At 46.1% G+C, this 17,346-nt stretch overlaps 1 protein-coding gene across 1 annotated transcript in view; it reads left to right on the forward strand.

Annotated features, from left to right (window-relative positions):
* Positions 1-17,346, forward strand: part of NECTIN4 (nectin cell adhesion molecule 4) — a 57,714-nt gene that overhangs the window by 23,729 nt on the left and 16,639 nt on the right. The window contains exon 3 of the mRNA XM_063146233.1: positions 8,675-9,068. Coding sequence (XP_063002303.1) covers positions 8,675-9,068 — 394 coding nt within the window. The remainder of the gene's footprint in view (positions 1-8,674; positions 9,069-17,346) is intronic.

Here is a 17,346-nt window from a genome sequence, read left to right on the forward strand (position 1 = left end):
CAGTTTTCAAACCATTTTCAAAGCGTCCATATCATGCTTGGTGTAGATCTGGCCTTTGTCTTTCTTTTGTTGTTATCGGATTTTCTGCAGTGGGAAACCTGGGAAAGGTACAAGTGGAGAACAGCATTGTTTGGCTGAACACATGCACACACACACACACACACCTGTAAAATTCTGTGAATGAGGCACAGCGATAGCGCTGTTAAAAGCCTTGTCTGGAAGGCCCATCAGTTTCCATCTTTCTCTCTGTGGTGGGAAAGTGTGGGAGAGAGAACAGGGCGGGAGGGGGGAAATCATTCAATTTGCATTTTGATTTTGCGCTTTTGGACCAATTCTTGAAGTGAAACTCAGTTATCCTCCAAAATTCACATTTCTCCTAATTTTGCATTGGAGTTTTCAATTTTTTTAAAAAAGTGAACCAAAATGCATATATGAGGGGAATGTGTACAAAATAATGCTCCTTTGGGGCTCTGACTGAAACCTGGAGCGGATTCACTGCCCGACTGGCATCAGAGCCAGCCCCCCCCACCGATTTAATATTTTCCTGTCTTGAATAGGAGGGCTCAGGAGGGGCTGCCTTGAGACATCTGCATGAAGGGATTGGGGCAGAAGTTTGTTCTGTTCCCATTCGGATGCAAACTTTCCTGATTTCACGGTTTCAAACCGAGATTGCTACCCTTCCAAATGCGCACTTCTTCAAATTTTGTAATGGAGTTCTCCATTTAAAAACACACAGAGAGTTGCGTATTAAGGAAAAGTGCAGCTATTTGTGAAAATAACATTCAAAAATGCATTTTATTAGGAGAATTGCTTGCAAAAAAAATTGTGTCTATTAGGCAAAGATGCATAGAAAAATGCACATATTGGGAGAAACGTGGGGGGAAACGTACAGGCATATCCATGCATAGTTCTTTTTCTATTATTCTCAAAGTTTGGGATGAACCAAACCAAAGACTGGAACAATGGAAAACTGAGAGTAAGTAAAATCCTATCTGGATAGCTGGGCTTTTGGTCTGATCCTGCACTAACGGGGCTTGTTCTTATGGGACCTGGGGGAGTCATTGCCAGTCAGAGGAGGGGGGTACTCAGCAGGTGGGCTATGAAGTCACTAGGAATGAACCATCATGACATGCAGATGGTTCATTCTCAGGGCCTCCCTTCCTGCTACCAGTCAGAGCAGAAAGCAATGGGCTAGAATCAAGGTTGCCCAATATTTTCAGTTCAGTGGGCACATTTTAGGGTGACCATATTTTGGAAACCAAAAAGGAGGACAAAATGGCCTCCCCCAAGGGGGGGTGCCCACCAATATGCCCAGCCCCCAAGGGGGCATGCCCCCCCAAGTATGGCCTTGGTCACAAGTCTGACTTCACAAAATCTAGTACAACGGACAAGCGTTCAGAAAGAGTATAAACTACTAATAGCCTGCAAGCATTAGCCATGGGACAAAATGGATTAAAGGCTAGCACCTCTTAGCTTGTTTCAACTTCAACAAGACATAACAGTAAAAAACAGCAAAAAGCAAAACAAAACACCCACCCCACAAAAAAAACACCCCACCCCACAAAAAAAACTGGCCTCATTGACAGCTAGTGGCTGCTGCTACTGGTGGTGGCTGGTGGCAGATGCACGTGGTGGTGGCGGTGGCGGCAGAAGGCTGGAAGGGCCTTAAAGTGCGTGCTTCAAGGCCCTCGCAGGCTTCCGTTTGGGTGTCTGCTTAGTCGGCGCAGTGACGTCGCCCAAGCAGAGGCCCAGCCGGAAGGCTGGGAGAGCCTTGAAGTGCGCGTTTCCGCGTTTTGGAAATGAGCGCTTTAAGGCCCTTGCAGGCTTCCGTCTGGGCCTCTCCTTGGGTGACGTCACTGCGTCGACCAAACAGAGGCCCGGATGGAGGCCTGCGAGAGCCTTACAGCGTACGTTTCCCAGACAATTTTGACTAAAATAGGATTCCCCCCGGACCTGGTTTGCCCCCCATTTCCGGACATGTCTGGGCCAAACCGGACGTATGGTCACTGTAGCACATTTGGAATTTTCAGAGAATGTCACGGGTGCTGTCACAAAATGGCTGCCGCGGGGGTATGGCCAGCCACAACCCATTATTCAGAAGGCAAACAGTAGAGGTGAAAAGAAAAGTAACTTGGCCTAGAATCTAACGACAAAGCAGAGGTAAAGGCTGAGCTCCAAAATATTCTCTTGAACCCTGTTTTCTGCTTACGCAGCTACTAGGTCAATAGTAATGAGTAGTAGGCCGCCCAGTAATACGCCACCCAGAGAGCTTTAGCTATTGGGCGGTATAGAAATGTACTCAACCAATCAATTAAATCAGTCAAAAGGCTGCGAGTTGGCTGATAATTATATGGTAGCATTTATTGCTTGCTGTGTAGAACCCCTGGTGGTAATAATACTACCCTACTTTGCAGGGTTGTTGTAAGGTTTACTCAGAAATAAATGCAACGAAGTGTTTTTAAGGCTGGGAAGTTAGAAATCCTGGTTGTGCTTTTTATATTGGTTGTGCTTTTTATCCTGGTTGTGCTTTTTATATTGTATTTTGTATTTGTATTTTTAACTTGTTGGTTGTTTTATGATGATTTTAATTTTTGTGAACCGCCCAGAGAGCTTCGGCTATTGGGCGGTATAAAAATGTAATAAATAAATAAATAAATAAATAAAATAAAATAAAATGAGTAAATATGCACAAAGTTGCACTATATATGAGATTAATAATTAGCAATAAAAGGTGTGTTTTATTTATTTATTTACAATATTTATATACCGCTCCCCATTCAAAATTTTGGAGCGGTATACAAGATAAAATAAAATGAAAACAGAGAGCTTCAGCTATTGGGCAGTATAAAAATGTAATAAATAAATAAACAAACAAATCACTTTAAAATAGATTTTAAAAGAAGCAAAATGTACAGTGAGCTGTGGCTGGTCATTAAGGAAAGGGCCAATGGGCATTTTCATGAAGCATCATTAAGAGGCAGATTTCGACAAACTGACATAGAGAGAACATCCCAAACTAGTTGGGCTTTCTTGTTTTAGTTTTAGTTTCTTTTCCCATTATAGTATGGAATCAAATATTTGATTTTGGACATGGGAGGTCTATTCACAGACTTGATGCGTATATGAACTAATTGATTAAATGCACATTAAGTAGATCAGCACCGTCAAGAGCAGCTGAATTCCTCTCCCTCTTCCTCCCCCAGCGTAAATGTGGCGCTCACATCCTATGACCTTGGAGTGCTTCATCCCCCACCTTTATCTCATTTGTATACTGGCTGGTTGAGCTCCATCCATGCTGAAGAGAACGCACTCTGCACATGGTCAGGACTGCACAGTTTAAAAAATATTCTCTCTTGCGTCTCCAGCCTAGGCTTGAGCCCTGGTGCGATTGAGATGGCAAACAGGCCCTGTGGGAGAAATCGATACGTCTTTGATCCTTCACTATGGAGGGGGTCTGGAAGGGTTTGCAGCCACATTTGGGGGCTACAGGCAGTGTATTTGATGTTTTCCAATGGTTAGAAAGGATATTCCCAGAGATTACGTTTGACTGGGGTTCCTCTACAATTCCACCCCTACTTCCGTTTTGTGGGGTATGGTCACTTAAAAACATCAGAACATCAGAAGAGCCCTGATGGTGGATCAGACCAAGGGTCCATCTAGTCCAGTACTCCGTTCACACAGGGGCCGACCAGCCATTGGCCAGGGATGAACAAGCAGGACATGGTGCAACAGCACCCTCCCACCCATGTTCCCCAGCAACTGGTGCACACGGGCTTATTGCTTTTGATACTGGAGGTACCACACAACCATCAGGGCTAGTAGCCATTGATAGCCTTCTCCTCCAGGAATTGATCCAACCCCCTTTTAAAGCCATCCAGATTGGTGGCCATCACTACATCTTGTGGTAGTGAGTTCCATAATTTAATTTGGATGCTGGGTCAACATACTTTCTCCCACATAGAGAGAAAAGCAGCTGGGGTGGGGTGGGGGCAAGGTTGATCAAGAAAATGGCCCCGATCTTTGCACCAATCAAATTCAGAGCTCAAAATAGTAAAGTTAAAGAAAAACAGGGGGGAAATTGGGAGTGACCCCATGGACTTCCTACATAAAGTATAATCTGGCATTTATTTTATTTTATTTTACTTGAATGTTGTCTGCCTTCCAACGCATCTGTGCAGCAGTAAAACCAACACAAAATCGTGTGCAATTTGAATAAAAAACACGGGCAAATTTTAAAAACAACTACCCTTACAGGGCTAAAATCAACAACAAGAATCCTGTTTTAAATTTTAGCCGGTCTGTCAACAACCACCTAAAATAAGAGCGAATGTTTAAAAACAACAACACTAGCAGCAATGATAAGCTGCCATTTTCTTTCCAAAAATGGAGCCTTTAAATGAATCCTCAGAATCGCTTCCAGCCCCGGCTGTGCAGGGAGCGCTGCGCACACCACCCCTCCTTGCGTAGGGAAGGCAGCGACAGCAGGTTTGCAGGCAGACGGAGGGAGGGACAGATCGCACACAAGCTGTGGCAGAGGCCTGGTATCTGTGCAGGCAGGTTTATCTAGACTCTCTGGCCCGTCCGCTTCCCCGGAGGCAAGAACATACCTCAGCCAGCAGTTCCAGCTGGGAAAGGGGCCGCGTGGAGCGGTGCAACCTTGCTCCAAAGGCAGGACCAGAGCTGGGCTGGAAGAGGGAACGAGAGAGGCTCTTTTGATGTACCGGAAAAATGCAGTCGGGCGCCCTGCACGCCCCCCCTTCGCACCCAGCCCGGGCCGAGACATACTTGAACAGTTATGTGTCCCGAGCATATTATTATGGCTCCTGGCCAATTCCTGAGTTAGTCCAATTGCTGAAAGGCTCGGCCGATTCACGGAGGTTAGAAGATCGTTGAGGAGCTCTCCGTCTTTGAATAAGACCCCCGTCAGAATTTGGGGACGTTGATCCTGTTCCCTCCTCTCTCTGGGGATCTTTTGCAGGATGGTTCCGTGTTGCCTTGTGGGTCTGGGTGTGGATTCGTCAATCAATCAATCAATCAATCAAGCAGTACAACAATGGAATCAGTTACCTGGGGGTGGGTGGGCTCTCCCACACTAGAGGCCTTCAAGAGGCAGCTGGACAGCCACCTGCCAGGGATGCTTTAGGGTGGATTCCTGCATTGAGCAGGGGGTTGGACTCGATGGCCTTGTAGGCCCCTTCCAACTCTGCTATTCTATGATTCTATGATCAAAGCTGCCAGAAGTCCTCAGTGTATCTCCTGCAAAGGAATGCTACCCTAGAAGATCTTTCTGTTCAGGGATATGGAGGATGCTGAGGAATAGGTTTATCTAAATCGCCTTCCCCCCACCCCCTTTAAAATTAGTGGAAGATGGGTCAGGTGGACGAAGCCTTCCAGCAGAGGCTGGAGCATCTCCCCTATGAGGGAAGGTTACATCAACTGGGATTGTTCAGCTTGGAAATAAGGAGGCCGATGGGAGACAGGATAGAGGTGGACAAAATTATGCCTGGTGTGGAGAATACGGACAGGGAGACATTTTTCTCCCTCTCTCATAATACTAGAACCCAGGGTCATCCCATGAAACTGATTGGTGGGAGATCCAGGGCAAATAAAAGGAAGTCTTTCTTCACACAGCACATGGAACTCACTACCACAGGATGTAGTGATGGCCACCCATTTGGATGGCTTTAAAAGAGGGTTGGATAAATTCCTGGAGGAGAAGGCTAGCCATGGCTACTAGCCCTGATGGTTGTGTGCTACCTCCAGTATTCAAGGCAGTAAGCCTGTGTGCACCAGTTGCTGGGGAACATGGGTGGGAGGGTGCTGTTGCAGCATGTCCTGGACAATGGCTGGTTGGCCACTGTGTGAACGGAGTGCTGGACTAGAGGGACCCTCGGTCTGATCCAGCATCAGGGCTCTTCTGATGTCCTTGTGTTCAATGTTGAGAGGAGACAATGGCAGCTTATCCCTGGGATGAGTACTAAAGAGTTGCATCTTGCACATCCTCATTTTCATGTGTGAACTGTAGGCTACGGAAGCCAGCTCCCATTTCTTCTCTGTCTACTTATTAACAACCAAACCCAGGAAGCCGCCTCCATAATTTTCTTGAATCTAACCATTGAAGCCTGGTCCAAGTCTGTGGGATCTCTAGTGACACTGAACATGCATCCTACAGATCAACTGTTGGAAGAACTACCATGAAGAACCAAAGACGTACAAATTGGCCCGTCTAGATCGGCACTGGCTACTTGAACTAGTTGAAGCGCTCAAAATCTCCCACAAAAGATCTTGAGACCTTCTGAAAGGAACGGCTAGGACTTGAGACCATTTGCATGCAAGGCGTGCACTCTACCACTGACTTCTGGCCATAACATAACGTGGATCACATCAAATGAGTCCAAACGTCCTCCCAGGTGGAGGCCTACAGTGACTGAGCTGGCTTTTCAGGGAATAAATTGAAAACCAAGGCAAAAAATAGGTGAGCATCATTTCCTAGATTCAGCAAGGAAAGACAGCATTATCTGGAAGAGGGTTTAGTCTAAACTGGAGGCCTTTTCGTTGTTGAGCAGGGCCGTCCCTGCCGTTAGGCAGAGTGAAGCCATTGCCTCAGGCAGCAGATGTTGTGAGATGGCAGCAAAATTTTGGAGAGGAGACCTGTGTGCCATCTGTGGTCTTATCATCCGTGTTAAGATGGAATCATTTGCCAGTCCAGTTCATTTTTGTGCATGGAGCGGGGTGGGGGTGGGGGCTTTCTTGTCCATTGGCTCAGGCAGCAAAGTGTCTTGGTCCGCCCCCGTTGCCAAGGGATGACTGCACCCATTTCCCCATTGCACGGTGGGCACATGCAAAGGAATATCGTGCAGTATATGCCTTGCTTATCACACACAACGGAATGCAACACAAAGTCCATTATATCTTTCATCTCCAGAACTTTCTCCTGATGTTCACGATCGTATCTCGGCATGTCTTTCAGATATCTCAGCTTGGTTGCTTCATTGTGGTTTGAAACTTAATATGGCAAAGACAGAATTGCTTGTTTCCCCCCCTAAACCTTCTCCCCATCTTTCATTCTCTCTTACTGTTAATGATGTTACACTTACTCTAGTCAAGGAAGCTCGTAGTCTTGGCTTTATATTTGACTCCTCGCTCTCCTTTATTCCTCATATTGAGGCAGTAGCTAAATCCTGTCGTTTTTTCCTGTATAATATTGCCAGGATTCGATCATTTCTGTCTGCCTCTTCTGCCAAGACTCTTGTTCATCCCTTGGTTATTTCTCGGTTGGACTACTGCAACCTTCTTCTCACTGGCCTTCCTTCTTCTCACATCAGTTCGTTGGTTTCTGTTCACCGCTCTGCTGCTAAGATCATCTTCTTGGCTTGTCGCTCTGACCATGTTACTCCACTTCTGAAATCTCTTCATTGGCTTCCAATTCACCTCAGAATCCAATATAGACTTCTCCTGTTGACCTACAAAGCTTTTCACAGTCTAGCTCCTTCCTATCTCTCCTCTCTCATCTCACACTATTGCCCCGCTCGTGCTCTTCGCTCCTCTGATGCCATGTTTCTCACCTGCCCAAGGGTCTCTACTTCCCTTGCTCGTCTTCATCCATTTTCTTCCGCTGCCCCTTACGCCTGGAACGCTCTTCCAGAACATTTGCGAACTACAAGTTCAATTGCAGTTTTTAAAGCTCAGCTAAAAACGTTTCTTTTTTCTAAAGCTTTTAGAACTTGATTTTGATCTTACTTTTATACTGTTAGTTTTACTCTTCCCTGTGCCTGTTTGGTGCATTCGCTTCCCCTTCTTATTGTTTTATTATGATTCTATTAGCATGTAAGCCTATGTGGCAGGGTTTTGCTATTTTATTGTTTTACTTTGTACAGCACCATGTACACTGATGGTGCTATACAAATAAATAAATAAATAAATAAATAATAGTAATAATAATTGTTGCAATTGTGGGATCAGAAAGCAGAGCCCGAAAGGTCGTATGTTACCAATTTTGCAGCGAGATACACGTGCAGCAGCGCTGCATGAGCTGTTAAGAACCACGCAGATGTGCACGGGGATCAGTGTCATATTGAAAATAATTTCCTGCCCTCAGCAAAATCTCCCCTCCAGCTGAGGATAAAAGAGTTGGTTCATTAAAAAAACAGCGAGGTCTATAAATAAAAGAAGTTCCATACAACTATGTAGGACTACAACATAAAACGATTAGCAGGCATGCTGATTCACAGGGGTGTAGGTGTGCATTTTTTAAAAAAATATTCATGACATTTTTAATCCACCCAAAAATTGAAACCTGGCCTATTGAAAAACAAATGTCAGATGAACCACCCTACTCAAATAAGGACAGGAAATGGAGGACTGTCCGCAGTTCACTACTCCTGCCCAAAGTTGAAGGTGACTATTTGAGTCCCACAAGGAACGATACCTGGGGGTCGGCACAGACCGAAACCAACTGTGCAAAACGGAGACGGGGCGGCGGCAGGGGGGATGATGGGCTGGGCCAACAGGTTCTACGGGTTTTAAAGTAGCTCCCACCAAGACAGGTGGGAGCAATGGAGAATGTGTGATGGGGCAAATGGAAAGGCAGTGATAGCTGTGCCGTTGTACCCCAAGTGGTGGATTGGTCTCACAAGTCCTTGTTGGGCTCCCCTCCCACGGACCTGTGGTCAAGGAGCGGCACTTAACATACCGTCTTTTCTGGTCTCTTCCAGGTGTGCGGTCAAGGGGGCTGGAGCCGCGGAACCGCGTCACTGCTGTGCTTGGCAAAGATGTGGTCCTGCCCTGCTCCTACCAGGCTGCGGAGGGCGGGACGGTGCTCCAGGTGACGTGGCTGAAGCGCGGGGACGACGGGCAGGGCGCGGAGCTCGCGGTGCTGAATTTGGAGCACGGGACCCACGTCCAGGACCCCTACGCAGGGCGAGTGTCGCGGCAGTCGCAAGGGTCCCTGAACGACGGCTCCATCGTGTTGAAGAACGCTGTGCAGGCCGACGAGGGCACCTACGAATGCCACCTCATCACCTTCCCGCTGGGCAATTTTGAATCCAGCCTCACCCTCAAGGTCCTAGGTGAGCCCTCACACTGAGCCGTAGGTCTCGCCGAGGTGGTAAATCTGTATCTGAGCAGGACCACTTCAGGCTATGGGTGGAGTGAATGCTCCTCTGTATTCTTTTTTTTAAAAAAAATCCCTGCACATAGAAAGCTAGCATATCAGGTATAAAGCCTCCAACTTAGTGTTCTTGTCTCCTCCAGGAAGTCCAGAATTTTATTGACTGATTTAAAATTATTTCTAGGAGGCCTTTAAGGGTGGTACACCCCACACCCCCATGCACAAACTTACTCCCCAGCCTCTGATACTGAGAGGTAGGCTGCCTCTCAACCTGGAATTTCCACTCCTCCTCCATGGATTTCTCTAATTTCCTTTTTAAACCTTCTAAACATGTGGCGAACACCACATCACGTGGCAGTGAGTTCCATAAGCTAATGGTGCACTGTGTGAAGAAGGACGCCTTTTTTTAACTATTCTGCCAGGCATGTCACTGCTTGATCCTGAGTTCTAGGACTATGAGAGAAGGAGAGAAACTTATTTCTATCCACTTCTCCCATGCCATTCATGGTGGTCAAATTATGAGAGAAATGGAGCCCTTAATTCGGCCCTGGTTAGGCCTCATCTAGAGTACTGTGTCCAGTTCTGGACTCCACAATTCAAGAAGGACGCAGACAAGCTGGAGCGTGTTCAGAGGAGGGCAACCAGGATGATCAGGGGTCTGGAAACAAAGCCCTATGAAGAGAGACTGAAGCTTCTCCAGTTTAGCCTGGAGAAGAAAAGACTGAGGGGAGACATGAGAGCACTCTTCAAATACTTAAAAGGCTGTCACACAGAGGAGGGCCAGGATCTCTTCTCGATCCTCCCAGAGTGCAGGACATGGAATAACGGGCTCAAGTTAAAGGAAGCCAGATTCCAGCTGGACATCAGGAAAAACTTCCTGACTGTTAGAGCAGTACGGCAATGGCATCAGTTACCTAGGGAGGTTGTGGGCTCTCCCACACTAGAGGCCTTCAAGAGGCAGCTGGACAACCACCTGTCAGGGATGCTTTAGGGTAGATTCCTGCATTGAGCAGGGGGTTGGACTCGATGGCCTTGTAGGCCCCTTCCAACTCTGCTATTCTATGATTCTATGATTCTATAATCAAGCATAAGGAGTTAACGAAACTGAATGAATTGTGGTGTAGTATGGTGTAGCGGCTAAAGTGTTGGACTGGGAGTCAGGAGATCTGGGTTCTAGTCTCCACTCAGCCATGGAAACCCGCTGGGTGACTTTCGGCCAGTCGCAGACTCTCAGCCCAGCCTACCTCACAGGGTTGTTGTTGTGAGGTTAAAATGGAGAGGAGAAGGATTATGGACGCCGCCTTGGGTTCCTTGGCGGGATATAAATGCAATAAATAAATAAATAAATAAACAAATAATAACCAAACTCAAATGGTATGCAATAACAGAGTGATAACTGAATGGTTAAGTACAGGCCTCCGGTTTTTTCCTACCTGTTTCACAACTGCTTCATCAGAGTCAGATGGCCTTGTAGGCCCCTTCCAACTCTGCTATTCTGTGATTCTATGATTCTATGATAATTCAATCCACAAACCGTAACCCCAATTTTTACCCATATTATGCTGCCCCCCCTTGTCTTCTAAACCCAGTGGCGAAGGGGACCTTCACGAAAGGTGGAGTCTACCTCCCCCACCCCAGTAATTGGAACACGGACAGTTCTAGAAGCTTTTATTGCGTATCTTCTTGCTTCGGCATTTTATTTTAGGTTTTTCTAAATTAAAAAGCTCCAAACATTTCAGCCTTCCTGCAACCCCAATCCGGATGATTGGGATTGCCCTAGAAAGAGGGTCGTCGGGAAAAGAGCTAAGCTCCCTCTCTCCACCCCCAAATAATTGTCTCTCTGGTCTTCGTTGCCAGTATCTGCAGGGACGGATCTTTCTTTCTTTCTTTCTTTCTTTCTTTCTTTCTTTCTTTCTTTCTTTCTTTCTTGCACTTCTATACCACCCCCATAGCCAGGGCTCTCTGAGCGGTTTACAAAAATTCTAAAATTAAGATTAAAACGAGTATACAAAATTTTAAATCCTAAAACACAGAACATACACACATAAAGCATTAAAAACCGTTAAAAAACTAAACATGTGGGTGATTAAGATGTGCCTGGGCAAAGAGGAAAGTCTTAACCTGGCGCCGGAAAGATAGCAGCGTTGGCGCCAGGCGAGCCTTGTCAGGGAGAGCGTTCCACAGTCTGGGGGCCACCACCGAAAAGGCCCTGTCCCTCGTTGCCACACTCCAAGCTTCTCTCGGAGTAGGCACCCAGAGGAGGACCTTAGATGTTGAACGTAGTGACCGGGTATATTCACGTCGGGAGAGGCGTTCCGTCAGGTATTGTGGTCCCAAGCCGTGTAAGGCTTTATAGGTCAAAACCAGCACCTTGAATTGGGCTCGGAAACATACAGGCAGCCAGTGCAAGCGGACCAGAGCAGGTGTTATATGGTCGAACCTTCTGGTTCCCGAAATCAATCTGGCCGCTGCATTTTGCACAAGCTGCAGAACGCACCCTTTGCTCCTCAGATGCCGCCTTCTGCAAGGCAGGGGACTCCCAGATGCCCCATGGTGACCCTCCCTAAGCATCATGGAATTTTACTGGGCTCCAGACAGTGACGTCTTCCACTTGCTTAACGCCCCGCCCCCGTGTCTTCTCACTGCTTTCCCCACCTTTATTTCTTGCCGCAAAAGCAAAACAGTCCAGTCCGGAAAGAAAAATGGATGCTGCCCTCTGACTTGTCACGCCAGGAGCCCGCCACTCACAAGTGCACAGAGAGGGGATGAAAGACAGCAGTACCGGAAAAGCCAGGACAAGGGGGGAATTTAAACATTAGAATTAGAAGGGTTAGTGCACGGAGGTGCATCCAGACAGACGGCTCCTGGCGCTAACCATCCAAAGCCTGCGTGCAGCTCTTCCATAATTTTTTCTCCCTTAACATTTTTTTTAAAAACGGTAGCATTCCATGAATGAAGCAGGGCAATTGCACAATAAAAACCTCATCTGGAAGTAGCCTGACATCTTCTAAGAGACCCCAAGTACACGGCCTGACGTTTTGGTCGGGATCAGAGACCTGGGTTATTTCCAGATGAGCCTTTTAGCCTTCAGAAACTCTGCCCTGTTCATGGGATTTTACAAGACGTTGTTGTCTTCCACTTGCAACTCCCCCTCTCTTCCACCATTTTTCTTGCCACAAACAAGCCACAGATGTGCTGTTTTCTCGGCCTTTGGCCCCTTCTCTGGTTCTCTGAGGTTTGCACGGAAGGCTGTAATAGCATCTGGAGGAGCAGAATCAAGTCACTCTAGGCAAGGTCAGGAGAAGCAGGTCAAGGTACAACAGGTAACATCAAGGCAGAAGCCCTCTTAAGCAGGAGGGCACATGCAAACAGGACCTTCGATAGCTCCAAGTGGGCCATGCTAACCGGAAGTCCCTCTGACAACATTAGGAAAACGTTGTCTCAGCAGAGTGCTAAAGCCAACTGAAGCCTTATGTAGGTCAACAAGAGCTGTAGCATAGGTAGCTCTAGCCCTCCTGAAAGAGCCGACTGGATTGTTTAAAGGGCCCCTACCTGGTTTTGCAGTGTTAGACTTCTGTGGGGCTGGGAAGATGGCGGTTCTGTCAGGGACTCATTCTTTGAGCCAGAGGATGATGGGAGGCCTGTGTCCTCTGGCTAGGAAGACTTTGAATAAGATACTGTCTGCCCTACCCCTAAGGAAGAAGCCTGTGCCTCATCCTCATCAGAGTCCTCTACCGCACACCGGAAGGTCCGAGGGCTGGAGGTCATGATAGCCTTAAAATTACAGTTTTCATGGACGAGAGGCCTACAGGTGGCTGTTAGCCATGGCAGCCAAATTGAACCTATTGCAGGAGAGAGGACAGAAAGAACATACAAATATTAGAAGAGCCCTGAGGCTGGATCAGACCAAGGGTCCATCTAGTCCAGCATTCTGTTCTCACAGTGGCCAACCAGCTGTTGACCAGGAACCCACAAGCAGGACACAGGTGCAACAGCACCCTCCCACCCATGTTCCCCAGCGACTGGTGCACATAGGTTTACTAGACCTAAGAGTGGGCTGTGGTCTTCAGGCTCCACTTGTGGACTTCCTGGAGGTATCTGGTTCATGTGGGAAGCAAGACACTGTGGTTGATGGGCTTTTGTCTTATGTTCTTATGTGTTCCTTGCTGATAGCATGTGAGCGAGTGCCTTGCTCTTAGGAGTGTGCACTCCTAAGGAGCCACAAAATTTAGTTTGGCTCCTGATTCAGTGATTCTATCACTGAATCAGCTCTATTTGGCTTGGACCAATTTGGAGGCTGCCCGCTTCAACTCAGGTCTGAATCTTGATTCAGAAATCCAGATCTTTGTGCCTCTCTTTGACTATAATTGAAAATCAACAAATGGCTATAACTTCTTTTTTTTCTGTTTCCCAGAATTGGATGAAATTTGTAGGCATAGTAGTCTTTTAGGAAATTTTGCTTGCCAAATTTCAGATTAATTAGCACATAGACATTTATTTATTTATTTATTTATTTATTTATTTATTTATTTATTTTATACTCTGCCTTTCTACCAAGAAAAGGCAATCAAGGCAGCTCACAAGAATAAAGGCCAACATTTGAGATGAAAACATAATTAAAACAATCATAAAACAAATACATTAAAAGCACAATTAAAAAGCACAACAATTAAACAGCACCCAACCCAACAGACCAAGCTTACATGCCAAAAGACCTGCTTGAATAAAAATGTTTCTGCCTGCTGGCGGAAGGAGAGGTTTATGCCAAACACGTTTTCATTTTGATTTATTTTTTAAAAAAAACAGCACTGCTAATAACTTTTTTTTATTTCTTGCCAGAACGTGATGATATTTGCAGGGGTAGTTGTCTCTTCTGAGGAAATCAGGCTTGCCAGGTTCCATAGGAATAGGTGCAGGGAGTTTTGGGAAGGAGCAGCCTTTGCAATTTGGGTTTTTATTTATTTATTTGTGGCATTTGTATACCATTGAATATAATACAGTATAAAATCTCTCAGCAGTTCACAATATTAAAATACAATATTAAAAACACAACGTTAAAATGCAGCACTAAGGTACAGCATTTAAACAGATCAAAAGTACAGTATACTGTTGTTTTATACTTTGAATTGTCTTAATCCTACCTGTTTCACAACTGCTTCATCAGAGTCAGAATATCACAACAACTTAATGTTGCTTATGGTTGGGGAAAGAGGAGGATTTGTGGAGTTTATTCCTCATATTTCAAAAAGGCTTTTTAGTCCTCCAAAAAAGGGTTGACTTCGATCCCCAGCCAAAAAAACCCGTGAATCCTCAGGAGCAGTGAATTCTTGATCAGCTGTTCTTGCCTTTGACAGATGCCATTTTCATACAAATCGCTGAAGGGGGTTTAGGGCAAGTGAAACACACTCCACCACCCAACCCCAAAATGTGAAGACTCACTTTCCACGCAAAAATGGTGCACCTACCCTAGGGTGACCATATTTGGGAAACCAAAAAAGAGGACACCTAGTGTGTGTGTGTGTGGGGGGAAACAGCTTTCTGAATCCTGCAGAAAGTACGTTATTCCCCCGCCACCTTAAAGAACCCGATTGGAGTGGAGGAGGGGAAAGGATTTCATTCTGCACTACCACCATCCACGCCAATGGGGGCCTTTTCTATAATGTCCACGAATGACCCACTTTCCCCTTTAAGACCTCAATTGGAGCTCGGGGTGGGGGAATGATGTGCCTCAAGAAAGCATGTCATTCCCTCCTGCCATGCTAATGGCAGCCTTAAAGAGGAAGGTGTGTCATTCCAGGACATTATTGAAAATGATAGAAAATCCCCCCTGACACCATGGAAAGAACAAAAACCAGGACAAATCCGGGGAAATCCTGACAGTTGGTCACCCTAACCTACCCTTCCGAAAGGTTGCATGGTGATTCTGTTTTCGCTAGGGCCTCTCCATGTTATATGTCATTTTCATAATAGTTGCCAATAATAAAAATAAAAATAATGATGATGATGATGATGATGATGATGATGAAAAGGAACATCCTTGTTTTGGAAATTAATTATGCCATTCTATTTTACTGCTCCTTGATTATTTATTTATTTATTTATTTATTGCATTTCTATACCGCCCCATAGCCGAAGCTCTCTGGGCGATTTACAAGATTAACGTGTAGTTGGTAGGGTAAGAAGGCATCACTGTGCAGGCACGGATTGAGAGACTTAGCTCTAGTGCCGATAAAAGTGCTTAAAATCTTTAATAATTCTCGTCTGTGTCCAGAATGCTCGACATTTCGGATTAAAAATAATCCTTCCTCAGGAGCTGACACTGGAAACCTTATTCTTAGATGTTAAATATTTTCTGGAGCCTTTTTCCTTTTTGAGCGTTCAGCTGAACTGCCTCTGATCAAACAGTTCCGGAGGCCTGTAGCTTAACCATTCAGTTATCACTTTGTTATTGCAAACCATTTGAGTTTGGTTATTATTTATTGATTGATTACATTTATATCCCACCAAGGAACCCAAGGCGGCATCCATAATCCTCCTCCTCTCCATTTTAACCTCACAACAACAACCCTGTGAGGTAGGCTGGCCTGAGAGTCTGGGACTGGCCCAAAGTCACCCAGCGGGTTTCCATGGCTGAGTGGAGACTAGAACCCAGATCTCCTGACTCCCAGTCCAATACTTTAGCCGCTACACCACAATTCGTTCAGTTTCGTTAACTCCTTATGCTTGATTATAGAATCATAGAATAGCAGAGTTGGAAGGGGTCTCTAAGGCCATCCAGTCCAACCCCCTGCTCAATGCAGGAATCCACCCTAAAGCATCCCTGACAGATGGTTGTCCAGCTGCCTCTTGGAGGCCTGTAGTGTGGGAGAGCCCACAACCTCCCTAGGTAACTGATGCCATTGCTGTACTGCTCTAACAGTCAGGAAGTTTTTCCTGATGTCCAGCTGGAATCTGGCTTCCTTTAACTTGAGCCCGTTACTCCGTGTCCTGCACTCTGGGAGGATCGAGAAGAGATCCTGGCCCTCCTCTGTGTGACAACCTTTCAAGTATTTGAAGAGTGCTATCCTGTCTCCCCTCCATCTTCTCTTCTCCAGGCTAAACAGGCCCAGTTCTTTCAGTCTCTCTTCATAGGGCTTGGTTTCCAGACCCCTGATCATCCTGGTTGCCTTAGTATTATTGTAAAATAATTTGCGGGTTGTGCACTAAATTATATCAAATGTTTGTTCACTTATGATAAGTCATATAAAAGGTCTGTTTACCACGCCAGCTTCTTTGATATCATTTAATATTTTAGCAGTTGTGTGCTGATTAGTTTTATTCTATTTTGTCCATTCCAACTGATGCCTTCTGTATTGCTGAATAGGCAAGAAACCTGCAAAGTTTCAGGAGGATTGGTGTTAGGGACTAGGGATGGGAGATGGCTTTAGACGTGTTTTTTTCTGTTCAGTCGGCATCAAAGTCATAGAAAGTGCAACAGGACAGGGTGGGTGACAGATGTGAATGAAGCAGCGGCAGAAGGACTGAAAATCCAGCATTTTATTTATTTATTTATTTATTTATTTATTTATTTATCTAAGCAATTTTTATGCCGCCTTTCAGCCAAAAAAGGCTCTCACGGCGGCTTACAAAAGTATTTCTTGACAGTCCCTGCCCACAGGCTTACAGTCTAAAAGACATGGCACAAAAGGAAAGGGGATTGGGAGGTAGGAGGAGGGGGAAAGGAAAGCAAATTCAGGCACTACAATCTTAGTTACAAAGTTCAGCAGTGACAGTTGGTAGCAGGAGGGAAGGGGCTCTCAGCTGGAGCTAGACCCAGGCACGATGGAGAGGTGCCTGGCGGCTGCTTCCTCCCTCACTGATTGCCTCTGCAGAGACAGTTGGCAGCAGCAGGGAGGGGGCTCTCAGCTGGAGCTGGACCCAGGCACGATGGAGAGGTGCCTGGCTGCTGCTTCCTCCAAACAAACACCCTACGCTACATCCTCCCGGGCCTCACAGACTCCACCAAACCTCTTAAATCACTTGCTCCAAGGGGAGAAAACTTGCAAAGAGCTCTGAACACCGGAGCAGTCCTGTGATATATTGCTTCAGCATCCCTGCCCCATAGCACTGGGATGGGAGAGCCCAGACAAAATGACCCCCTGTGATTAGAAGCCAGAGCTGTCACTCACCAAAGCCCACCCTTTCCCTCCTCAACTCTCCTCACCGTGGCATTTTCTTTGTATAGAGAGCTTGGGTTG

The sequence above is a fragment of the Elgaria multicarinata genome, chromosome 21, assembly GCF_023053635.1.
Source record: "Elgaria multicarinata webbii isolate HBS135686 ecotype San Diego chromosome 21, rElgMul1.1.pri, whole genome shotgun sequence".
Taxonomy (NCBI): Eukaryota; Metazoa; Chordata; class Lepidosauria; order Squamata; family Anguidae; genus Elgaria; species Elgaria multicarinata.